Genomic DNA, 26,265 nt, shown 5'->3' with positions numbered 1-26,265 from the left:
GTGGGGCTCTGAAAATCCAAGAGCAACACACCAACATCAGTTGCACCCATCTAAATGTACTTTTTGGTGCGGTGTTATGGCCACTAGAGTTATCGGTCCATATTTCTTCGAAAATGAGGATGAAACGCCGGAATCGATTTCAGGAGCTTCTTACAGAATATTGATTGAAAACCTTTTGCGGCCAATGGCGGAGCAGTATCCTAATTTGTGGTTTCAATAAGATGGAGCAACTGCGCATACTGCTAGGCAGTAGTCTTTAGTCATTAGTAGGTCTTATTTGGCCCACCCTGCATAAAATATACTTTTGAAAGAAAATTTGAAAAAAAAAACTATGCAAAAAATTATTTTTTTGTATTATTTATTATTAACCAAACGTCCCAGTTTTGAGATGGAAGGCGAATGCTTTTTTTAAGTGCAAAGTTTTTATGACTTCGAGACAGTTTTCGCACAAATATAACAGGCGCTTACACCTTTTATTGGGTATTCGGTCGATCAACTCCTACTTTTTGTGTGCGTGTCTTGACACTTTTTTACATATAGAGGTTCCTACAGTTTAATGCCGCCTTCGAGCGCTAGATGGGTTTTTACGAGTATAATTTTCATGGCAAATATACACTCGAAGGTGTGCCTTTGGTTGCAGAGGGACGACCTTCATTAAAAGAAAACAGTTTCTATCATTTGGCTTTTCATGACCAGAGTTTCGAACCCTTGCACTGCCGAGTAATAGTCACAACACGCAATCTGGGCATATCTCAACAGCATCCCACTATTCGACATGTGGCTATAACCCTATGCCCTTGGCCATTCGGCTACAGCAGCCGCCTTACTTACCTCTAAAAATCAGCATACAATTATACATCAATATTTGCAGTGAATATTTATTGAAATCAGCAAATCTTATCCTTCACGAAACGCAGATAAGTGCCACCGTCTGGTGCCAAAACGAATGCTTTCGCATCGAATGTCATTTCCGTTGGTGTGAGTGGGCAAGTTTCAACACGGTAATTCTTTAAAATATGTACGAGTCCCGTTTTAACTTCCAATAGCCCCAATAGAGTGCCAGTACAGCCGCGTGGACCGGCGCCGAAGGGTATATAACTCATAGGTATATGTTGCTCGCGATTTTCCGGCGAAAAGCGCTCCGGATCGAACTCGAGTGGATTGGGCCATAGCTGTAAGTAAGCCAAATATTGAAGTAAATCTCGCACTTAGTAGCTAGTAATTTATCACATCAACATACCCGTTCATCTCGATGTAAACCGAGCACTGAAATATAGACTGGCATACCTTCTGGTATACGATAACCACTTTTGCTATCCAACAAGTAACCCTCCGCGGCAGTACAGCGTCGATCTAGAAATGTAGTAGCCGGATATAAACGCAACACTTCATCCACGACCATACGCAAATACGGTAGCGTACTAATGGTGTCGTAGTCCAACTCCCCACCACCTTTTGTCAGCGCCTCTCGCAATTCAGCGCGCAAACGACGCTGCATTTCCGGATGCTTAGCCAACTCGTAGAGGGTGAAAGTGATTGTCGAAGAGGATGTGTCAAAGCCAGCCAATAGCAAGAAGGCCGATTGAGCGACAAAGAAATCGCGTTCCTTCATCACACCCAATTTCGCGCTGCCCTCCGCTTGCCGCTTTAGCGCTATAAATATGTCGATCAGATCGTTGCGTAGCGCGCCGCTACGCACACGCTCCTCAATCGCGTAGTCAGTGGAAGAACGCATGAACTTTTCATACTCGGGCGAATACAGATGTGTGCCTACACGTCCGACCAGTTGTGGCGCGAAGAATATGGTGAAAAGGTGTAGTAAGCGTTTGGGGCGTGGCTCATAAACTTCGATGCACATGCGACGGAACTCAGCTTTGGGATTTGCTAAACTATTTGCCTCGATGCCGAAAGCTATTGAAGCTATGACATCGGTGGTGTACAGTGCACACATCTCCTTCAACTCGACAATGACCGAGTCGGTTTTTTCATCGAAATTCATAGCGGCCATGTATTGCTCCAGCTTACAGCCAACCTTAAAGAAAAAATCGGTTTATTTTGCTGTGTCCGGGTCAAGTGAAGGCGCATAGATACCTGTTGCAGTAGCGGATACATTTGTTTCGTCTTGCCGTAAGCGAAGAGCGGTGAAAATATCTGGTGTATATCCTTCCAGATGTCGTATTGCGCAAAGAACAAATTCAACGAACCCATGGCATCGCCCACCGGATCACTACGTTCGAAGCGGCTACCGAATGTGCTAAAGTCACTTACCAGCACACGTTTGATTAGCTCGGGCGCACGTAGCAACAGTGCGTGATTATGCAGCACATGAATGCCCACGAAGTCGTGTCCTTGGGCGGCCGGATCATTGTAGAGCGCCATGAAGTGCTCGCCAAAGGACCAACGGTAACGCAGCAAATCGAAAACATTGCCCACTATCAACGTGGATGGGATGTGCGGTAGGCCAAGCTTTTCCCAATAGCGATAATGTTGCCGGAGCCAGTAGTAAGCGGCGATTATGAGGCTGAGGGTTAGTGCCAAGCCTACAGCCAACATGACTGACGTTTTCACTATTAATGAGTTTTGTTTTTTTGTAATTTTTACGCTACTTTGTTTTAAATTTATGGAAACTGCGCACTGCTGTAGCGCTGGTTGGCTTGCACATTGAAACTGCACGTCTAACTGTTAATCATTTGCAGCTTTCAATTGTGATTTTACTCCATTTCATAGCTCATAAAGCGATAGCAGCTTTTATTAGTGTAACTTTTGCACTCGATTGCAATCTGTAATCTGTTTGCGGTTAGGTGTGTGTGGGTGTGTTCATTCTTCTAGTTATAGCGCACGCCATAAAAAGCTTACATGCAAAAGCTCAGCGCAGCTAATGCAGCTTAGGGTTGGAAGAAAAGCTGGAAAATAGTGTTAGAAGTATGACACAGATGGATGACTTAAAATTTAATTGAAAATTCGGGAAAAGTAAAAAAGCGAATAATAAAATATTCCTTACAATCAAATTTGTATATATAAGAATATGTTTGCATATCCTACCGACTTAAAAGATAACTTATTACACATTCTGTCAAAAAAATATCGTATATACAAGGTGAAGTCCAAAATAAACAAGACTGAGGTAGAAATCAAAGGAAGCCATATCAGGCAAGTACGGTGAGTTATTGATGGTTAAAATGCGATTTCTGGTCAAAAAATCAGTCACAAGAGTGGATCGATGAGTTGGTGCATTACCATGCAATAAGCGCCAGCTTCCTTCTTCGCGGTATTTAGGGCGAATTTGATGATTGCGATGCAACAAACACTTCAAAACGCCAAGATAGAAAATTGCATTGACGGTTTGGCTCATTGCACAGTGGTCCCGCCGCGTAGGAAGAGCGGTCATAAGAACTTTTGGTGTGATAAATGACTTTTTAGTACGTTTTTAAGTTGAGAAATATTTTTATTTGTTAAAAAAACATCAAGACATATAAAAAGTAATATATATATAATAAGAATATATATAAGATATAATAATAATAATATATAATAAAGTAATATATAATTAATATAAAAAGTCAAAGGAAAATTAGGTACACACATTTTTTATATAAAATTTTTTTGTTTCGTTTAAAGTTTTGCATAAATCTTAAATTATAAACAATAACAGAAAAAAAACATTAAATTCCGAAAGGATGAGCATAAAGTATACATTGATACCAGTTAACTTATTCTTATTTATGAAAACAATAAAATATTCACTTCCAAAAAAGTTAATGCACTTACAAATACAAAACTTTTAACTCAATAAATCTAACACTTCTCTTGACATCATAGATTTCTTTTTACATGGTAATTTTCGTAGACTAGATATAAATGGATCGGAATGAAGAAGAAGCCTGTGCAAAAGATCCGTGTTAATATAGTTACAGTTCTTGAGTGCTTTCTGGTATTGCCACGTCTGAATTGTTTCACTAATTTATTACATGCTTCAGCTGCCTCCTCTGATAATTCTCCAATTGTTAATAAACAATGATCGATCACCTCCGACCCATGAATGAGCACTTTATGAACTGATGCCGGTAAATTATACCATGAATATTTACTAACTAGAATTTTAGCAGTGTCTAGTGCATATATTTTGATATTATTCGAATTAATTTTAAAAGCAGATGAAAGACATTGTAGGAGATAACTACATTTGTCTATAATGTGTTTGTGTATTCCTGTGATTTCCGATGATATGGTTGAATGAAGGAAAAATTTTCGTGCTGTATTTCCATCATTAGAGGTGCCACTTCCTCCACTTCGCGGTTTGTCAACTATCAAGCCTAATTGTTCTCTAAACTCCCTCTGAACAAATTCCTTTATCTTAGCTAAAAGCGCTAGAATGCAGGGGTGATAAACCAAATTCAAATCTACTGGAGTTTACTTGTTTGTTTCTACACTTTTCTAAGTCATTCATTTCTTTAGGTGTCGCACCACAAATATAACATTTACTCGTAGATGAGTCACATAGGTACACATTAGACCCTATATCAAGCGCAATCGCAGGTCATCGCAGCTGGAAATTATTTTTCCGTAAAGAGGACATACGTAAGAATATTTTAATGTATGTTTCATTTGTGCAGATTCGTGCGAACTTAGTTAAAACTTTACAAACTTCTTATAAAAAAAATAAACGGCAAATTTTAAAGTACGTATTTCGTACGGTCTGAAAACCTATTAAATAATAATTAAAAAAGATAACAAAACGTTTAGCATGTCGTACATACCTTCAACTTGAATTTCCATTGTACAACAGGTCATAAACACAGCAGTGCTTAGAAAAATAACTCTTCCCGGAACTGCGTAAGTACGAAGCGGAGATCACGCTAACTATCACTTTTCAAATTCTCTTACTTTGGAGGCACAATTATAAGTGAATTGTTTGTGCAGTTGAAATTTCTTTTGTACTCTAAGTTACTATGACTAATGAACTAACATTTAGCTAAATATTGTTGCATAATTTTAACATGACTATTTTCATCCAATGTCCTATGGCGGAACCACTGTGCATTGTCACGAACTCTTTGCGGACAATTCCCTTGGAATCGTTAAAACAAATCAGCATCGACTGGATGATTGACTTCTCCAAATGCGAGTTTTTGTGTGGTGGCTCGTCTGGGGCCTTCTATTCGGCTCGTTGACGCTTAGTTTCAGGTTCACGTTAAAAACGCCACTATTCATTACCAGTTACAATGTTGTAAATGAGGTTCTCGTCTTTTCACGCCTCTTTAATGAGATTTTTCGAATGTTGAGTTCTGAGCAATTTTCAGTCCTTAGTTAACCTGTGGGGAATAAAACGTGCATAGACCTTTCGTAAGCACAACTGATCAGTTAAAATGCGACAAATCGATGTTTTGGAGATAGTCAACTCCAAGTTTCAACTTTGATTTCGGTTAATTTTTGATAAATTTACGAACGATTTCGATGGAGTTTTCGGTGATTACTGATTTTGGGCGGCCCGTATGTTCATTGTCATTTATGTCCTCACAACCATCTCAGAAACGTGTAAACCACTCATGGACTCTGGCACGAGATAGACAATCATCGCCATACACTTTTTTCATCAATCCAACTGTTTCGGTAAATGTTTTAGCGATTTTAAAACAACATTTGATACTAGTTCTTTGCTCGAAACTTATTTTTGTACCGATTACACAAACATACTGAAACTTTAGACGCAATAACTTCGCTTCCACTGAACCGAATGTCACCAAGTTTTCAAGTCAGGGGATGTAACTTCCAACGCACTAACTCATTAAAAGGATAAAACCATCAAAAACATTTATATGGCACCAGTCTTGTTTATTTTGGACTTCACCGTTTATGTCTAAATTATATTTGCTGGAATCTTGGTGAAGCTGTCCTCTACAGCATTGCAGAGCTTTAGCGAGATCAGTCATCCGCAGATGTGCTCTGCGATTTTCACTATGGATGAAAATATCGAACAAAGAATTTGTCTTAAATTGTGTGTTTTGAACGGGATTTCGAGTGCCAAATCATTCAAAATGTTGCAGAAAGCCTATGGCGAGTGTGGTTTATGGCGAGTGGGCTTTTGCAGAGGGCCGAAAAGTCGTGGAAGATTTGCCCCGATCTCGCGGCTCATCAATGTTTTCAATGGATGAAAACGTCGACAAAGTGCAGGAAATGGTGCTGAGAAACCATCAAACCATCATTTAAGTTTGAGTAGCTCGTGGCCTTAGTGTGCCTCACAAATCAATTCGCAACATTTTACACCATTAATTGGGCATGAGATGCCAAGACGCATGGTTGCTCGACTCGTTCCAAGAGAGTTGAATTTCTGCCAAAAAATTGATCGTAAGAAGGTGCCTGAAGACATGCTTGAGCAAGTGAATTCCGACTCAACGTTTATCCAGCGCATCAGAACAGGTGATGCGACGTGGATATATGATATTGACATGAAAACACGTCAACCAGTCAACAGGCGGCTGAATGGCGCTATCCACATGAGCCGAAACCCAAAAAACCAAGTCAAAGTCGGCTACTCGTTTTCTTTGATTATCATGGTGTTGTGCCCTCGGATTCGTTCCAAATGGTTCTACGGTAAATAAAGAATATTATTTGGAGAGAATGTGCATGGGAAACGGCCCAATTTGTGGAAAGAAAACGCATGCATCTTGCACCATAATAACGCACCCTCTCACAAGGCTCATATTGTGAACACTTTTTTGACCAAAAACTCGACAAATATTATGGAACGGCCAGCGTATTAGCTATGTGCACTTGGGTGCTGTGGTGTGAGGTCAGTATTTTTACTCACTGTACATGCAAATATATTTATTTTTGATTACGAATCCATTATTTTTATTTTTAAGTTCAATATTTCAGATTAATTCGATACTTCGGTGTGCACAAAACTTAGTAGAAATCAAGACCTTAGTGACGTTTGAGTGAAAGCCTTAAACTGAACGTTTAGTTCTGAAAGTTTTTCTTACAAACTAGAATTTACAGGTACACTCTTCTTCATTTGTTTTGAATTACTTTATGAGAACGAATTGGTTCATGATTTCTGGTGAGATGCCTGAGAGGCACCTGAATTTTGTTTACTTTAGTGTCACGTATCAGATTTTGCATCAAAATGTTAATGCACGTATTTACGTATGTATTTTTGTATGAAATGTTTTATACATACATACATACATATGTGGTTTTATGTAGCTGTTAATTCTACTGTTTATATTAGTTAGAAAAGTACATATGTTGCATATATAATTATGTATAGGGTTTTGAGCTCGAGACTTTTACACCATACATTGGCGAAGCTATAGCTGCTAAATGGCACGGGATTACCTATATAATCGCCTTGTGAGACGGTGCCGAGTCCTCGTGAAACGTCTATGGGCTGACACCGAAATGTTTGTCTATCCACAGCTTCAAAGCAACCTACAGAATACTTTCCCGATAATATTTCGCATTACCATGACGCCAGGCTCGATGAAAACGATTGGAGAGCGCCGATCTGCGGTTGCAGCGACCCAAACCATTACCTGTGGCGGGTGCTGCCTCCTGGTGGCCAATCGATGACTCAAATTCTTGTGTGAACGCTCGGTCAAATAAACCCTATCGTTTTGGGAGTTTACGAATTGCTTAGTTTGAATAAATTTCTAGTCAGAAAACACAATATTCCTGAATTGATCGCTTTCGGCCAAGCGAAGCAGTGCGATAAAAAAACTTTATTTACTTTAAAGTACTCGAGCTCACGAACAATCGCTGGTCCATTACAGATTTTCTTTTTTCGCTTTTACTCTCGGCAAAATACTTCCGCGTGCTTGTAAACAATACTCTAACAGACAACTGATGCCCGTGCACCAGCTGCGCGAGCAGACTGAAGTTGGGTACACTTCGAGTGTCGGACCCTGTAGTATAGTTATGAGTAGGAAAGCTAATTGGAGAGCGGTGTACCTTGATTTTTCTACAATTTGTGATGAATTGTCGTGCGTAATTATTGAGCTAGAAAAAATAATAGTATCCTTCAAATGGAAATGAAAAAAACTCAAAGTGAAAAATCTTTCTTGATATTTAGCTGTACAGCTCTTATTGCGGCCGCTTCCTCAACTAACCTATATCTTTAAAACTCACGCTATTATGCGGGTAAACCACTTTTCATTGCCTCAAAAGTTTCATAACTTTCGGCCTAATATAAGATTTAAGGGTTAGTTATTGAGCACCTAAAAATTTGTGATTAGGTTTATCGTGAAGCGAAATTAATTAAGGCGATGTAAAAAAGAACAGCTATCTTGCGCACCGGCATTACTAACCTTGAAAGTAGTAGTGCTAAGTGGTGGAATTTTAGTTTGCCCTACTTTCTTCTTCTTCTTAATTGGCGCGATAACCGCTTCCGCGATTTTGGACAAGTTTAACAAAGCGCGCCAGTCGTTTCTTTCTCGTGCTAACCGACGCCAGTTGGACACACCAAGTGAAGTCAAGTCCTTCTCCACCTGATCTTTCCAACGCAGAGGAGGCCTTCCTCTTCTTCTGCTACCGCCAACTGGTACCGCATCGAATACTTTTAAAGCCGAAGCGTTTATATCCATTCGGACGACATGACACAGCCAACGTAGCCGCTGGATCTTTATTCGCTGCGCTATGTCTATGTCGTCGTAAAGCTCATACAGCTCATCGTTCCATTGCCTGCGATATTCGCCGTTGCCAACGTGCAAAGGTCCAAAAATCTTGCGCAGAATATTTCTCTCGAACACTCCAAGCGTCGCTTCATCGGAAGCTGTCATCGTCCAAGCTTCTGCGCCATACGTTAGGACGGGCATGATGAGAGTCTTGTAGAGTGTTAGTTTTGTTCGTCGAGAGAGGACTTGACTACTCATTTGCCTACTTAGTCCAAAGTAGCGCTTGTTGGCAAGAGAGATTCTACGTTGGATTTCAATTCTCGCATTCTTACCCGTGTTAATGATGGTTCCTAAATACACGAAGTCTTTTACAACCTCGAAATTATAACTGTTAACAGTGATGTGGGTGCCGATACGAGAGTGCGCCGACTGTTTGTTTGATGACAGGAGGTACTTCGTTTTGTCCTCGTTCACCACCAGGCCCTGAATTAAGTTCTGCGGGTCGTACGATGCTCTCCAACATCAGGTTAAAGAAGTCACACGACAGCGAGTCACCCTGTCTGAAACCTCGTTTGGTATCAAACGCTTCGGAGAGGTCCTTCCCGATTCTGACGGCGCTGCTGGTGTTGAGCAACGTCATCTTGCAAAACCCTACTTTAGGAACTAATAAATTTATTTCTCTCAGGCAGTTAAAAATACGAAGAGTTGAACGTCACTTTCAGCTTAGTAGTATTTTATCGACTTGTGTAGTGAAGCGCACTTTATTGGTGAGATGAGTTAACAGTTCTTAAGAGCGTGCACTACATTACTTCTTAGTATTAGATTTTGAAAAAAAAAAAATCCAATGCCTTTACTACTTCAATTAGTAAATCTTATCCTTCACGAAACTCAGACGAGTACCACCGTCTCCGGCCAAGGCGAAGGCTTTCGCATTGAACTTTATTTCGGATGGTGTGAGTGAGCAAGTTTCTACACGGTAATTCTTTAAAATATGTATGAGTCCCGCTTTAATTTCCATAGGAGCCAGCATTGTGCCCATGCAGCCGCGTGGCCCCCCGCCGAAGGGCATATAACTCATAGGCGTATGCAGTTTGCGATTTTCAGGTGAAAAGCGTTCCGGATCGAACTCAAGCGGTTTAGGCCATAACTGGAATGAAGTAAAATTTTTATTTAGATAATAAGAAGCGAAAAACAAAACTTCACGCAGTTCCATTAACATACCCCTTCCTCTCGATGTAAGCCGAGTATAGAAATATAAATTGGCATACCTTCTGGTATACGATAACCACTTTCGCTATCCAACAAGTAACCCTCCGGGGCAGTACAGCGGCGCTCGACAAACGAATTAGACGGATACAAGCGTAGCGTCTCATCGACCACCATACGCAAATAGGGCAGCGCGTTGACGGCTTCATAGTCGATTACACCATCACCTTTTTCAAGCGCTTCCAATAATTCCGCGCGCAAACGACGCTGCATTTCTGGATGCCTGGCCAATTCATAGAGCGCGAAACTAATCGTCGAAGAGGAGGTGTCAAAACCAGCCAATAGCAAGAAAGCCGCTTGAGCTACAAAAAAATCATGCTTTTGCATCACATCCGCTTTCGCGGTGGGAATAGTTCGCTCCTTCAAAGCCAGAAATACATCAACCAAGTCATTGGGATGTGCGCCACTACGCATACGCTCGTCCATGGCGTATTGAATGAAAGAGCGCATGAATTGTTCAAATTCCGGCGAGTAGATATGCGTACCAACACGCCCGACTAATTTCGGCGCGAAGAACATGGTGAAGAGGTGTAGCAAGCGTTTGAAGCGTGGGTCGTTCACTTCGATGCATTTGTTTCGCACTTCGGCTTTGGGATTTGACAAACTATTCGCCTCAATGCCGAAGGCGACCGAGGCTATGACATCGGTGGTGTAGAGTGCGCACATACTCTTCACCTCGACGACGGTCGAGTTGGTTTCTTCATCGAATTTCAAAGTGCTCATGTATTCCTCTAGCTTGTAGCCGACCTTAAAGAAGAAATATGTTTTTTTATTTTTTTTATTTTTTTTTTTATTTACTATGCCCCTACACTTTCATACCTGAGTCAACAGTGGATACATTTGCTTGACTTTTCCGTGAGTATATAATGGTGAAAATATCGGGCGTATCTCCTTCCAGATGTCGTATTGCGCAAAGAACAAACTCAAGGCACCTATTTCATCGCCCACTGGGTCACTGCGCGCAAAGCGGCTACCGAATTTGCTAAAATCGCTTACGAGCACACGTTTGATTAGCTCGGGCGCACGCAGTAGCAGTGCGTGATTATGCAGCACATGAATGCCCACGAAATCGTGCCCGTTGGCGGCTGGGTGGTGGTGGAGCGTCATGAATTGTTCGCCAGCGCACGAGCGACTGCTCAGCAAATCGTAAACATTGCCCACGATCAGTGTGGATGGTATGTGCGGTAGGCCAAGCTTTTCCCAATAGCGATAATGTTGCCGCACCCAGTAGTAAGCGGCGATTATGAGGCTGAGGCCTAGTGTCAAGCCTACAGTCAACATGGCTGGCGTGCGCGGTGTTATTTAAAAGTTGCTATTCGAATCGAATTTCTGGAGACCAAAATAAATGCTTGTGAAGATGTTAAGTACCAAAGCAGCAAATAAAAAAGAAAAAGTTTCTTTTGGAAAATTTCGTTTATTAATACTCAACTTAACAGGCGAATATTTTCATGGATATTTTTTTAAAGATAATTTATTACATATTTGCAAAAAATTTCGGAAAAAGTTTGATCATAAAAAGCATGAGCTAATTTAAGAATTTATACAAAAATGGTAAAAACAGGATTGCGCCCATCCAATGCGAATCTGTTCAAGGTGGTGATATTAGAGCAACAACCTCATTTTTGAAATTAGAAATGTTAGGTTAGGTTAGGTAGTAATGGTTGCCCAGAGAGTGGGCCCACTTGGAAGAAAAAAGTTTGGTTCATCCTTTGTGATACCATTGCAAGAGGGGAAAAAGAGGTGAAGGAAAAAACGATAGTACGAAAAGGAGAGGGGTGGGGAGGGTTGAGAATGTGTGGACTATGAAGGGTGACTAATTTGCGGTTGTGTTAGCCTCTTTATGCTGCTGATGAAGTTCATCAGATTTTTGATATCAAGACCTGCTACGTCAGCAGGCGCAAAAGAGAAGTGCTTAAATCTTAGTCCCGCGAGAGCTGCGCAGCTGCGCAGCTAAGGAGCAAATGCTGAGATGATTCCACCTCATCCTCCATATAGCTGTCACAAAAAGGACTCGAAATAATTCCGAGTCTCTCGGCATGTATACCCCATGGATAGTGCCCCGTGAGGATGCCCACGAAATTTGAAAGATGAGATTTTAGAAATGTCAACGGAAATGAGATTTTAGAAATGTAAGGTGAAAGATAATAGAAGAATGGAATGAATGACGAATAGATAAAATTAGTTTGACGCGCATTCACAATACAACAACAAGAGAGAAAGCATGACGCCCCATTGGTGTTGTTGTGAAGTGTTGTCAATCTTTTTTTCTTAAAAATTCACGAGAAAGTTTTTCAAGCTAAATTAAAATTTATAGTAAAATTCTGGGTTGTAATAGGAATTTATTAACTAAATTTTGGAATAAAGGACATGAAGAATTACATTTTTTTTTTTCAAAAAGTCTTTGTTATAAATTTAAAACTTCGAATTAAACTTAAAACCCGAGCTTATACTCAAAATTGTTTAATAATTACTTTTCTTAAATGTCACTAAGTATTCAGTTATAAAAATAGAAAAAAAAAACATTAAAAATTTGAAAAAAAATGTTCAAGAAAAATTTAAATTTAGTAGTTAATTAGATAATGAAATTTAATTTCAAAATTGAGTACTTTAATATGTACGAGATGTGTTCAAAAAGTATCGCGGATTTTATGTTTTTTCAAAAATTATTTATTTATTCATTAATATCTACTTTGTCCCCTTCAAAGTAGTTCCCATGAAATATTAAGCACTTCTGCCAACGTTTTTTCTAATCTTCGAAGCACTTAAAAAAATCATTTTTTTTTTAATCTTGTTCAGCTCCTCCTTCGATGCTGTCTTTATCTCGTCAATCGTTGCGTAGGGTCGTCCTTTCATGGGCCTCTTCAGTTTCGGGAACAAGAAAAAGTCACAGCGGGCCAAATCTGCGGCATACGGTGGTTGTGGCATTAGTGCGTTGCGTTTTTTTTCGATCTTGGTTCGTGCGGCAGCTTCCATTGAGATTATTGAGCTTTAGTTTCCACGTCATAACCATAAACTCACGATTCGTCACCAGTCACCAGTTATGACCCTCTGGAGCAAATTTGGGTCCTTGCGGATAGAGTCCAACATCTCATTAGCAATGTTCATGCGATGCTGCTTTTGGCCGAAATTGAGCAGTTTTGGTACGAATTTTTCGGCGACCCGTCTCATGCCCAAATCATTGAAAAAAATCGAATGGCACGAGCCCGTCGATATGTCTAGGTCCTCAGCAATTTCTTTAACAGTGATTCGATGATGGGCCAATATCATTTTCTTCACTTCATCAATTTTTTCGTTGCTGAAGTGCTCTGGCGTCCGACACACTTTTCGTCGTTCACATCTTCTCGGCCTTCTGAGAACATTTTGTACCACCGACAAACGTTGCTTTGGTCCAAAGTAGCTTCACCGTATGACACAGTCCACATTCGGAATGCATCCGCGCACTTCATTTCGTTTTTCACACAAAATTTGATACAGGTTCTTTGATCCATCTTTTTGAATAGGTAAAAATCGAAGACGAGCCGAAACACGTCCAAGCAAAGCAGCTGTCAACAATGACCTGAACATTCGAAATGGCCGAATCCGTCTGCATGAGTGAGAGACATATCGGTATAAAAAAATCGAAACTCGAATTTACGTAACCTGCGAAAATTCAAAATTCGCTATACTTTTTGAACACACCTCGTATTTTTGAAAAATGGACTTAAATAAGTAAACACCTGCATTCGGCAGGCTCTTTTATAAGGTCCAAGTACACTTATTATATTATTTTTTTTTTTTTAAATTACTATTTTTAAATATCACCACAGTATTCTGTTGTAAAAGGGTAACCAAATTTTAATTTAAAAAAAATTGAAGAAAAAGGATTATGGATTTTAATAAATGACTGAGTCAAAATGAAATTTTATTAATTAATTTTAATTTTATGTAATTTAATAATTTCAATATGATTTATTAATTACATTTTTTAATAAAGGGAATAAATAATCAAATGTTTTTTTTGAAAAAGTCTTTCATATAAATTTAAAGTTCGAGTTGTAATTAACGTCAAAATTTTAGTTTATGCTTTAAAAATAACTCTTTCACCGCATCACCGTGTAATTCAATTGCAAAAAATATAACAAAATTCTAAATTTTTTCACAGAAAAATTTTTCATGAGGAAGTTTTTCAAGAAAACTTAAAATTTTAGATTCTCTGAGTCAGAAGTGAATTTTTTATTTAGCTAAAATTTTAAAAATTTATTAAATTTTAAAACAGTCAATTGGTTTTTTTTTTAAGCCTTTCATGTACATTTATAGGGAAAAATTAAAATTTGAAATTATATTGAAACATTTTTAAAAATAATTTTTTTTTGAAAAATCAGCGTATAATTCTGTTGCACAAAAATTACAAAAATATACATTTTCATATAAATAAATATTTTCATGAAAAAGTTTTTGAAGACAAACTCAAATTTGAGATGAACTACTTTGTAATAAATTAATTTTCTGACAAACAATGCAAAATTAAACATCCAGTTTTGCTTTTGAATAACTTTTTACGGAATAAAAAATAACATTTTTTCTTGATGGAAATCTTTATTCTAGCCTTTACGAGTTCCATTGCTTGTCTGTCTGTGTACTGCGGGTGTTAAGATCACAAGTGACAAATATAATAGACGTGCGATACCATTTGGAAAAATTATAAATCTTCCAATGGGGTGACTAATTTTGCCCACATTTTAAACATACATATAAAGTCGATCTGAAATCTCGTCGTTAATGACGCACTGCAGTATTCACTAAAAGACGATAGGCTAGAAACTGTTGAACGATTGAAAACAAAACCATATTGATTTGGAGAGAGCTTAGACAAAAAAATTAAGGTTTCTTTAATAATATTTTCAAAGACTTTGTAGACCAACTCTCATAGTTTCGAAATGGTCTGAGAGAGTTTAGTGGGTCCGTAGTTGGAAATTTATTACTACAGGGTTATCTTTATATATAAAAATGAATGTCTGTTTGTATGTCCTCGATGAGCTCAAAAACTACTGGACCGATTATTATAAAAATTAATAATAAAAATATATGTATTTTTCCACGGAGAAGGTTTGTAAAATATGCTCAGTGATGCCAGGTGGCGCTGCAGAGTAGCTACTTCTGCCCCGTTCAACCGATTGTCGTAAAAATTTGTATGACCATATGTATTTTTATACAGAGGAAACGAATATGACATGTTCATAGATGTAACATAGATTTTGATTGAAGACATATGTTTAACAATAGCTAACAAGGCACTGGTGCAACTGGGAATGCCTCCTTCAAACCGCCCTGCAAACAACCTTTTCGATCGTGATTTGCAACGAGAAACACACTATGATTCTGACGAACTGGTGACATACGTTAGAATAAATCTTCCGCAGTTGATTCCAGAACAACGCATTGCGTTTAACAGAATTATGCGTGCAATCACAGAACAAAGCGGTGGATTGTTTTTCATAGATGCGCCCGGTGGTACAGGCAAGACTTTTCTTTCTTTCTTTCTTTCACTAATTTTGGCAACCATACGATCTCAAAATAATATTGCACTGGCTATTGCATCATCTGGAACTGCGGCAACTCATTTGGATGGTGGCCGAACAGCGCATTTAGCATTGAAACTGCCGTTGCATTTGCAAAACATTGAAGCACCAACATGCAACATCAGCAAAAATTCTGGAATGGGGAAAAGAACTCCAAACGTATCAAATTATCATATGGCATGAATGCACAATGTCTCACAAGAAAGCATAGGAAGCGCTTGACCGAACACTGCGAGATTTAAGAGGAAACAGACGGATCTTCGGTGGCGCACTCATTTTATTGTCTGATGATTTTCGACAAACACTGCCCATTAAACCACGTTCAACACCCGCTGATGAACTTAATGCATGTCTTAAATCATCAGTTCTATGGCGTCATTTACAGAAACTGACTTTGAAAACTAACATGCGTGTACAACTACAACGGGATGCATCGGCTGGAATTTTGCAAAGCAATTATTGGATATGGGAAATGGGCGGATGGAAATTGATGGATCTACACAATGTAGCACCCTGCCAGCAAACTTCTGTAGGATCACCGAAAGCATCGACGAATTGGGGCAAAAAGTCCTCCCAAACATTGCACAAAACTACAAAAACCATCAGTGGCTCAGTACGCCCGCTATATTAGTAGTCAAACACATCGATGTCAATACCATCAACTTCACCATTCAGCATGGAATACCCAGTGAAACGACAACATATAAGTCCATCGATACTGTGGAGAATCACGACGAGGTTGTCAACTATCCAACTGAATTCTTGAATTCGCTTGATTTGCTAGGTATGCCGCCGTACGTTCTGACATTGAAAATTGGCGTACCCATCATTCTTCTTCGAAACACAAATCCACCACGACTTTGCAACGGAACCAGACTCTCAGTCAAGAAAATGATGATCAATGTTATAGAGGCAACAATTTTGACTGGAAAATTCAAAGGTTGCCAAACGTTTACAGTTCCCGGTGCGACTCGCTTTCGCAATGACTATTAATAAAGCACAAGGACAATCGTTACAAGTGTGTGGATTAAATTTGGAGAATCCATGCTTCTCACATGGACAGCTCTATGTGGCTTGCTCACGTGTCGGAAAACCTTCTGATTTATACGTCTACGCACCAGATGGGAAAACAAGAAATATTGTGTATCCCACAGCACTGCAATAAACAACGAATTGAAACTAAACTTTGTAATGTCACAATTTTTGCGAAATAAACAAAATCAATAAAATGGTTTAGAATGAATTGAATATTTGTGTACTGATTTTTCTTTAAAGTTATTTTTCCTAAATTTATTTTAGTTGTTGGCGTAGCAACGCACGCGGGTACAGCTAGTAAAGTAGTAGTAAATAATTTTGCAATCATCGACAAAAGTACCATGAATTTGATAAAAAACAATTTTAATTTTCGCACTCCGTTATAATCAAAAATATTCCGAAATTTTCTGCAGGTCATTTAATGATTTCTCTGCAAAAAATAAATCACCCTTGGCACCTTCTTATATCCTTTTTTCAGGAATTTCAACACTATGAGTATTTCTTGTTTTTTAAATCTATAGAAATTGTCAAGGGCTGCACACTAAGCGAGTGACACTTTAAAACTGTACACGTAACTGCGCTAATCAGTAGATTTAATCTCCTTTTATAGTTCGTATGTGTGCCGAAAGCAGTTTTAAAAAGTGATGATGGCTTGATTAACTTGCATGTGTGTTTGTGAGCCTTTGATCTTTTATAGCTGCTATAGAAAACTAATTACCCATTAAAAGAAAAATTAAAAAAAAAAACGTGAAAATTTATAATGCTTTACAGGGTCAAAAATTATCGAATCAAGATTGAATTTGCGGAAATTTACTTCATATTTGTGTAAATGTTCACGAAATTGCCGAGCGAAAAAAAAAAAAAAAAATACGGCCGCTGCTGTCGGCTTGCAACAAAAACAAGTAATCACAAGCTGCAGTATGTATGTATGTATAATTGGCACGTACACCCTTTTTGGGTGTTTGGCCGAGCTCCTCCTCCTATTTGTGCTGTGCGTTTTGATGTTCGCCCACAAATGGAGGGACCTACAGTTTCAAGCCGACTCCGAACGGCAAATGGTTTTTTATGCTTTTTCATGGCAGAAATACACTCGGAAGTTTCCCATTGCCTGCCGAGGGGCGACCGCTATTAGAAAAACCTTTTTCTTCGTTTTGGTCTTTCACCGAGATTTGAACTTACGTTCTCTCTGTGAATTCCGAATGGTAGTCACGTACCATCACATTCAGCTACGGTGGCCGCAGTACTTATTTATAAGAGAAAAGGTGACAAAAATCTGCTGAAATGCGGAGGAGCGGCTTAAGAAGTTGCTTTATATTCATTGCCCCGGTAATCGCCTAAGCGATAGGAGCCGAGTTCAAAAAAGCCATTTCTTCTCGCTAATGCTAAATGGCGCCTATTTTAAACAGCGAGTGAAGCCGCTTAGTCTTTTCTATTCCACTGAGGAGATATTGCCACTCCTTTGCCAACGCCGTGTCAGGCACTTAAACGAGTAAACTCGAGTTTATCCATTTGTGCGACATGAGCATGCCAGCTAAGCCGGTGGATCTGTATTTGCTGGACTATGTTTTTGCTGCCTTAAAACTCATCTTAAACCAACAAAGCTAAGCTCGTTTATAAAAGACTCAGTATAGTTTAAGTGTAAGGATAGTGTAAGGAAAAACTTCCACCAGACCTGCCTACTTACCTAAAGCTCATACAACTTATTGTTTTATAGTCTCCAATACTTGCTGTCACCAAGACGCAAGGACCTATGCATCTACCGCAGAATTTTTTTCTTCTATTTTATTTTCTAAGAACCGTCTGGTGTCACCAAGCTTAGGCGCTGCTATTATGAAAAGGAACTTAAGGATTCCAGCTTTTGTTCGGCGAGAGGGGATTTTACTTCTCGATCACCTACTTAGTCCAATAAAGCACTCGATGGGAGAATTCGATCAGAACCCTTCAGAAGGGCGTGAGACGGATTTTAAAACTGAATCTATTATTTAATTGATGCTAATGCTGGTTCTTCGGTGAGATGGGTGCCAAGAGGCAAGTGCACTGACTATAAATATTTCGCCTTACTCTGGTTCAGATCCATTCGCTACGCTTTTTTGTTCTGTTTAAGAAAAACAGAAGTAATGGCGCGGCTATTGAGACCAGTGACTTAAAATGAAGAAACTATTTAACTTTCATATAAAAATTTCGCCTCCTGAATATAGGCCCATATGAACTCTCTCCCCAACCGCGCAAACTACTCCCATTCCTAAGCGATGAGCAGTTTTATGAGTGATGTTGGGTGCACAGATTTAGGCATGTTGTATAAGGAGGTCAACTTCCTCCCAAGGATGATAAGAAATAAGAAAGACCTGAACCATTCCTATTTAATTGTCAGGTGTATGATGGAGTCTTTCGCATTGAATTCTTACTTTTCCAGAATTAATTTCATGTCGATGGGGCAAACTTTTGTGAAGAAAGTCTTCAAGACCTTCATCATATCTTCTAGTTTAAGCTCAGCTCAGCTTAGCATGTGACCTAACTTTAACTCTTTAGAATAACAAAGTGAACATTTGGCGCTTCCTCAGTCGCAAGACGACTGAGTCAAATGAAAACGAGTGACTAGAAAAAACAGTGGAATTTCGCTGTTACAACAGCAACAAATCGCGAGAACCATATTACGTAGACGAAAATTGCATGTCAATTCGAATTTGAGCCTCCGTTGCACACCTTTTTCAAGTGACGAAAGTCTTGAAGATCCTTCTCAAAAAAGTTTGTTTAAGCCTCCATTGGGCACCCGGGTCTGGCCTGTTTTCGTCCTGTTCGAGAATCCTTTCTAAAACGTTATATCCAAAAATCCATAGAAAACTAAAATTTATTAAGCTACCTGGAAGCTTAGGTCGTTAACTACAATAGAAATATGTTTTGCATTGAAAGTAAATGAAAACTGACTATAGAAATGATCCCGTGAAGTATCGTCTTAGAAATATGTTGAATTCACGTCCAAAGTCAAAAAAGTGTGGGCAGAAAAGTCTGACCAGACCCGGGTGTCAAAGGGAGGGTTAAACTAACAAACTTTTGGGAAGAGGATCTTCAAGACTTTCAACACTTCTTCTAGTTTTAGTTTGACTGAATTCATTTGAATCACAAGAATCACTAAGTGAACATACGAGGCTTCCTCAGTCGCAGGAAGACGAGCGTTTAGAAAAGAGAGTAGAGAAGTTGTATACTGCCGCCACAATGGCAGAAAACTCCCACAATCAGATCTCGTAGAAGAAAATTTCGTGTTAATTCGAATTTAAACAAAAAGCGTAATTCAAATGTGTAGTTGGAAGTCAAATTTGTTAACTTTTACGAATGCAAGACATTTGAAATTGCACTTTTAAAGAATACCTTTTTCTTTTAAGAAAGCGTGAGATCTTAATTCTTATTTCACGGGGACCGCGAGAAAAAGAAGATTCGAGCGTCTCGGCACGATGTACAGAATACAAAGTTGGCGCCTATTTCGTACTGCTATTCTGCTCTCAGTGAATTTGACGGATTTGCTGTTGGTGGGGCATCAATTTATTTGTGTTATTTCTCTTTGCTGTTGTTATTATTTTCACACTTCTCTCACTCTATTGCGCCAGTGTGTCGTCACATCGCTCTGAAGGGCGTTGTCTTGTATTCTATCATTCTTGGCTTCTGGCGTTGGCTTTCTCTTCAGATCAAATACTTGAGCAATAACCAATGGGTAAAGTCCAGTTATTACTTAACTTGTGGAGGGGTTGGGCTAACTTATATTATATTAGGTTTGGGAATAAGTTACCGCCCTTTCATGTGCCATTTGAAGCTACAACTTTACTCCATCTCTCAGGCAGCATACGGATTCCTCTGATGAAAAATTCGAGCTATTTTGGCTTCATCCATTCATTGACCCAGTTAGCGATGCTCTCGTATGAAGTGAGCCGCTCTCCAATAAGGGCTGACTGCATTGATCGGTACAGATGGTAGTCCGAAGGAGCAAGGTCTGGGGAATACGGCGGGTGGGGAAAGATTTCCCAATTCAATCCCACTAAATATTTCTGGACCAATTTAGCAAAGTGTGGCCTGGCGTTGTCATGCAGCAAAATCAATTGGTCAGGTCTATCGTCTCATTCCGGCCGCTTTGCTTTGAGAGCTCGATTCAAACGCATTAGTTGCAGTCGGTAACGATCGCCAGTGATGGTTTCATATGGTTTAAGATGTTCATAGTAGATGACACGATTCTGATCTCACCAGTTGCACAACATAAACTTTGAAGCATGAATATTTTTTCTCGCTGTCAATGGACCTGGCAGGCACCAACATTTTCGATGACTAGGGTTATCATAATAGATCCATTTTTCATCGCCAGTGATGATGCGATGCAGAAAATCTTTTCCTTTCTGCCGTTCAAGAAGCTTCCTACAAGTTACGAAACGTCTCTCGATATCTCTCGCCTTCAATTGATGTGGCACCCAGTTACCTGCTTTCTGCACCATTCCCATTGCGTGTAAACATTTACCGACGGTTGATCTGTCAACATCCAACTCTTTAGACAGATCATCAAGTGTTTGACATGCGTCTTCATCCAATAATTGTTGTAGTTGAGTTTCTTTGAATCTTTTGGGTGTCCCTTCGAGACTTTTATCACTCACGTCGAAATTGCCACTTTGGAAGCGTCGCAAGTCGTATTTCATGGAGCGCGATTACATTAAATATTGATCAATATGCGACACCTTTCAGGTGCAATTTTCTTTAAAAGGTAATATTGAAGCTTGACTTCCCGCAAATGCTGTTTTTTGGGACGAACGTAGACATTTTTGGTCTGAGATAAAAAAGGATATTTACGCTTCAAACGAATGTCAGCTACTGCGATCGAGACCACACTTATACACCTTGAAATCACCAGTGTATTACTAGAACGAACACAAAAATAGTATCAGCAGCGACACCGCTTTTACGAGGGCGGAAACTAATTCCCATACCCAATACTTGGAAAGTTAAGTAAAGAACCATCTATCGAAAGGAACCAAAAACGGTATGGAAGTATAATAAAAAAAATATATATATACATAGGTGATAAGACTTTTTAACCACTCTTCGTAATCGTGGATTATTGTAGGCCACAGTGGCTTACATCTGTCATAAAAAGGTACATCAAATATAACAGGCTGCGTTTGCTGTCAGTATCTTAATACTCAGATCGCCTGCTTCGAGTGGTTGCTCTCGCCATTTGAGTGGTCCAACAACCCGATCATACAAAACAATCAAAACAAAGGGAGCCATCCCATAACCAAATACAACTCAGCTCAGCTCATCTCAGCGATGTAAAGAAATCTATGGCCGCGAAATTCGCTGAGGTGAATTCGGCGTTCGTTCCAATTGTGTTCGTACTATTAGGCGAGTGAGCGAACTACGAGTATTTGTTAATAGACAAATGAAAGTGAAAGTGATAAGAGCATTGACATAAAGTTGTCGCGATCGATGTCACCAGTCGCCTGATAAGATGATTGATGCCTCGGAGAGGAGAGGCTGACTCTCTTAAGTTTGGTAGTACATTTGTATGTATGCCGGTTTTTGAATATTAAATAGATTAAATAGTGGAAATAGGTATGTATATTTACTTTCGAAGCTATTAATGATGATTACAACTATGTTGCGAGGCGACAGCATCGGAAGAGGTGGGTACACAAGAGTGTAGTTGAAGGGGATACAGTGACCAGTGGTGGAGAAATTGAACAAATTTTGTAAATTTTTTTCAGCGCGACAAGGAAATAAATGTAAATTAATTTTTTTATTTATTAAAAATAAATTGAAATTATTTTATTGACAAAGAAATTGTCAATTGCGTAGTTTTTGTTCGACGGCGCCTTCAATACACCTTCTCCTTGAATGTAGCGCTATAGCGTGGAGCTGATTGAGCCATCTCGGCCAACTGCAGCCAGCAGAAAGGCACTTACGCTCAATCCAACTCAGCTCTATTCTGAATTTAATAAGGGAACTGGGTCTGGCTGTGGTACTGTGATGAGTAGAAGGCACAAAAGACCAGGAGGTCGAAGTGCAATACCTGGTGAAATGAAATTTGAAATTTGAAAAGGTCGAGCCAAGGAGCACCAGGAGATTTGGTGGCTCCTAAAACACTCAGGCTTAAGCCATTGTATTTAAAGCTCTGGAAAGGGGTAGATAGTCAAGGAGGGAAGGAGAAAAGTATCAGAGAAAGAGATAGGAAAGAATAGAGACAGAGATAAAGACAGTTAGTCCTAAGAGAATTTTCCAGATTCTTGGGCAAATCTGTAAATATCCTCCAGTTTTAGAGAAAGAATATTACTCATTCTCATGACATCGGAACCCAATATTCGTAGCCTTGCTCTAGCAAAGGCAGGACACTCACAGAGAAAGTGCTCAGTGCTATCCGCCTCCTCCAAGCATGACAGGCATACTGGGTCCTCGATGATTCCAATGGTGGTCATATGCTGGCCCCATGGGTTGTGTCCTGTAATGATGCCGACCATCAACCGAATGTCTTTCCTTCGAAGTTTTAGTAGAAAGTTTGTCAGTTTTCTGTTCGGACTTGTCACAAAATACTTTGCAGTTCTGCACCGTTGGCTCTGGCCCCTATGGGGGCACCGCTGATCCACGGTTGGCCAATTCGTCGGCAATTTCGTTTCCTTGAACACCGGAGTGTCCCGGAAGCCATATAAGTACAAGCCTGTTCTGTCTTGCGACAGAATTAAGCTTCTTCTTACATTCTTGAAAAATCCTAGAGGTTTGCTTCGCGTTCTCCAGGGCCTTCAATGCAGCCTGACTGTCACTGAAGACTCCAATCTGTTTCCCGCTCCATCTCCTCTCGATTATCCATTCGGCTACTTTTAGGATGGCAAAAACTTCTGTTTGGAAAACAGTTGACATTTCCCCCATAGCATAGTGATACTTATTACTATCGTTTAAGTACCATCCGGCTCCATACCCTATTTCATTCTTGGACCCATCGGTAAAGAAAATATCCGTCAAACCTCCCTGCATGCATTCTGGATTGCTCCATTGTTCACGCAATGGAAATCTGACATCAAATTTCCTTCCAAATGAAACTATACCTGGTAGAAAGAATCTTTCTATCTAAGTACCATTAGACTTCTCCAACTTTCACTTCATGCAATTAAAAATGCCAAGTTTTTACAGTACCAGAGCTATTGTTTATTCAAATGGAACGAAAGACATGCAGAGAGTCGTTTACATACTTTTAATTGCCGATTCAATATCGAATATCGAAGGTGCGACAAACTATTTTACATTGCAGCTGTATTGAATAACGCAGAGATTCTGTTTCATTGCCACATTTGACATGCAAGAGTGGCATTGGAGGTGGGATATAAACCGTAAACCGCTTTATGGGGCTGCCTGTAGGAACTTGGCGCCAGCCAATACTAAAATGCGAGGCTTCTAATTGGAAATTTACGCCGATTATTTTTTGCGCGTAGTTATCACCAGCTGCCGCTCTAGAACTAGATTTTTACCAGCTTCTTATTGCTATCAGACAACCAAAATTTTTATTAAATCGCACGGCAGCGTTTCACTTGTATGTAAAATTTTTGATGGTATAATCAAAAGTTTATCTACTTTATTGAAATCCTCAGTGTTTTCCTTTTTATAGCTGCAGGTGAGTTCAAATTAGTATCAGGACAAAAAAAAAATAAAATCCACATACGTACCAGAAAGGTTCGCTATCATTTGACGGTATGATGACTACTCCTCGTGGCTCATCAAATATTTGACAGTCTGTTTCACTCTCTACACTGAAAAAGACGTACGTACAAGAAAAGAGAATAAAAAATATGCATTTATTGGTCATTTTGACCTACATCTGCGGTTCACAATTTGTTGTTATGTTTAATGCGGCTGCTAGTAATTCGATTTCCATTTCGTACAACTGTTGATTGAGCCTCAGCCTTGACGTTAGTCACGACCAACGTCGTTGTTGTGACCAACTGGATTGCGAATCGCTGGCATACGGTTGATGGCTTGTAGTCCAGCCTGTTGAGTTCGACGCTTGCTGTTGTGGTGCGCGTGGACGACTGCAAACACCGTTAGGACAGCATGCACCACAATTGCCATACGCACAAGATGGGGCAGTCGAGCCATTTTTGTTGTAGCAACGATCACACATCCTTAACTGCGTGGCCTCAAAATATGGTAGGACTAGAAATGGAGAGAGTGATGAGAGATTATAAGAGTTTATACTTTCTATAATAAAATTTATTTTGCTACTCACCAATGGGCTTGTGAAAATTTAGAAATTTTGATGTTCTTGTTGGCCAAATAATTATTGAATGAGTTGAGAAAAAATATTTTTGTGACACGAAATAGAAAACTACTTTATGAAAATTTCCATGATTAAATAAATTTTTCTGTGCTAGTGCAAAGTGCTTAACATAAAAATGTCTAAATTTCCTAATATTCAAAATACTTTGTGTACATAACTTTGAATTGCGGATTCAGCGGGCACCAGCAGCCGAAATATGCCGCCCCAATGCATGCCTACTTTGCCTCAACGGCGCTGTAATGCATGAAAAATGGCCGAATGGTAGCTTTGATTTACGCGGTTGGAGCACTTTAAAGTTTCAATTCTAAGAAGAATTGCATGATAGAAACTAATACATGCAAATTTTTTTTACATTTTTCTTTACTAAACCTTTGGTAACTTCCATCCAGCTGGTTTAAAAGGTGATGAATTTAGAGGTATCGGGTTTGAAATTGAACTAAATAGAACCTCGTAATTCGGCCATCCGTAAACACAAATTTTGAATGACTTGCTGGAGGACTTCGGTCGGTGTCTCGTGAATAACTTTCGTAATGTTGGCTTCCAGTGTTCCAATCGAAACTACTTTATACATAATGCATTTAGGCTTGACCTTCTCTCGCAATTAAAATTCCAAAGGTGTGATATCGTACGATCTTGGTGGCCAATTCATTGGTGCGAGATAAGAGATAAATTGCTCAACAAAACGATGATGTAGTAAATCCATTGTTTGACGGGTTGTATGGCAAGTAGCGCCGTCTTGTAGGAACAAAACCATGTTGTGCAGATCACAGGCTTCAATTTCCGGCATCGGGCATCAAAAAGCCGTTTATGATGGCGCGATTCGCCATTCACTGTTACAGTCTGTGTCAGAAAAAATAACGGCGATCATTCATGAAATATAAAAATATATGTATGTATGTATATGTATTTAAAAAATTGTTTACATGAGAGTATGTATGTAAGTCGAGTCGCAATTACTCAATAAGCCATGTAGTCTCCTTCGTTGTCGAGTAGAGCCTGGCATCCTCTCGGCATGCTCTGAACAAGCTTTCCTGCACAAAGGGGACCAGATTTTGCGAACTTGACGCACGAGTTGCTTTAAATCGTGGACTGGCTTTCCGGCAAGATGCGTTTTCATAAATCTCCACACATTTTGAATGGGATTTGCGTCTGGGGACTGATAAGGCTAGCCCATTACTGTGACACCATTTTATTGTTCCCAGAACTTTGTTGTTTTGGGTCATTATCCTCTTGCAAGACCCAATCATTGTTTTTTTGCTGGATACATCTTTTTCGCTGACTTCAAAAGTCCTCGATTGTAAATGGCCTTGCGTGTTTCAATGTGTTTTTCTGAGAGCAGTGCTTTTGATGATGTGGGACGGTAGGATATGTTCGCCTCCTTCAGTCGACGTTCGATGGTATTGATACTCCATCTATTCCCTTTTTAGCAAGAACTGTGCGTGCTATGCATAGTTGCAAAGAAGGGTACCGTTTAAAATGTTGGAGATCACTTAATCCT

General features: G+C 39.4%; 1 protein-coding gene across 1 annotated transcript; it reads right to left on the bottom strand.

The window, feature by feature from the left end:
* Positions 1 to 864: 864 nt before the first annotated feature.
* Positions 865 to 17,034, bottom strand: LOC128863603 (uncharacterized). The gene is made up of 7 exons (XM_054102837.1): positions 16,929 to 17,034; positions 10,698 to 11,275; positions 9,834 to 10,625; positions 9,478 to 9,759; positions 2,092 to 2,682; positions 1,241 to 2,032; positions 865 to 1,172 (listed from the first exon to the last, which is right to left on the bottom strand). The coding sequence occupies exons 2-7, from the start codon at positions 11,157 to 11,159 to the stop codon at positions 888 to 890; spliced, it is 3,204 nt and encodes a 1,067-aa protein (XP_053958812.1). The 5' UTR covers positions 11,160 to 11,275; positions 16,929 to 17,034; the 3' UTR covers positions 865 to 887.
* Between the last annotated feature and the right edge of the window lie 9,231 nt (positions 17,035 to 26,265).

Source organism: Anastrepha ludens, chromosome 5 (assembly GCF_028408465.1).
Source record: "Anastrepha ludens isolate Willacy chromosome 5, idAnaLude1.1, whole genome shotgun sequence".
Classification (NCBI taxonomy): domain Eukaryota; kingdom Metazoa; phylum Arthropoda; class Insecta; order Diptera; family Tephritidae; genus Anastrepha; species Anastrepha ludens.
Note: the sequence above shows the minus strand (reverse complement) of the source record. Positions and strands in the feature narration are given on the sequence as shown.

Excerpts from the sequence above, each read along its gene's own strand:
- LOC128863603 (XM_054102837.1), bottom strand. The coding sequence starts at position 11,159 with ATGTTGACTGTAGGCTTGACACTAGGCCTCAGCCTCATAATCGCCGCT. Across the intron at positions 10,626-10,697 it reads TGTATCCACTGTTGACTCAG|GTCGGCTACAAGCTAGAGGA; the intron begins GTATGAAAGTGT and ends TTCTTCTTTAAG. Across the intron at positions 9,760-9,833 it reads GCTTACATCGAGAGGAAGGG|TTATGGCCTAAACCGCTTGA; the intron begins GTATGTTAATGG and ends ACTTCATTCCAG.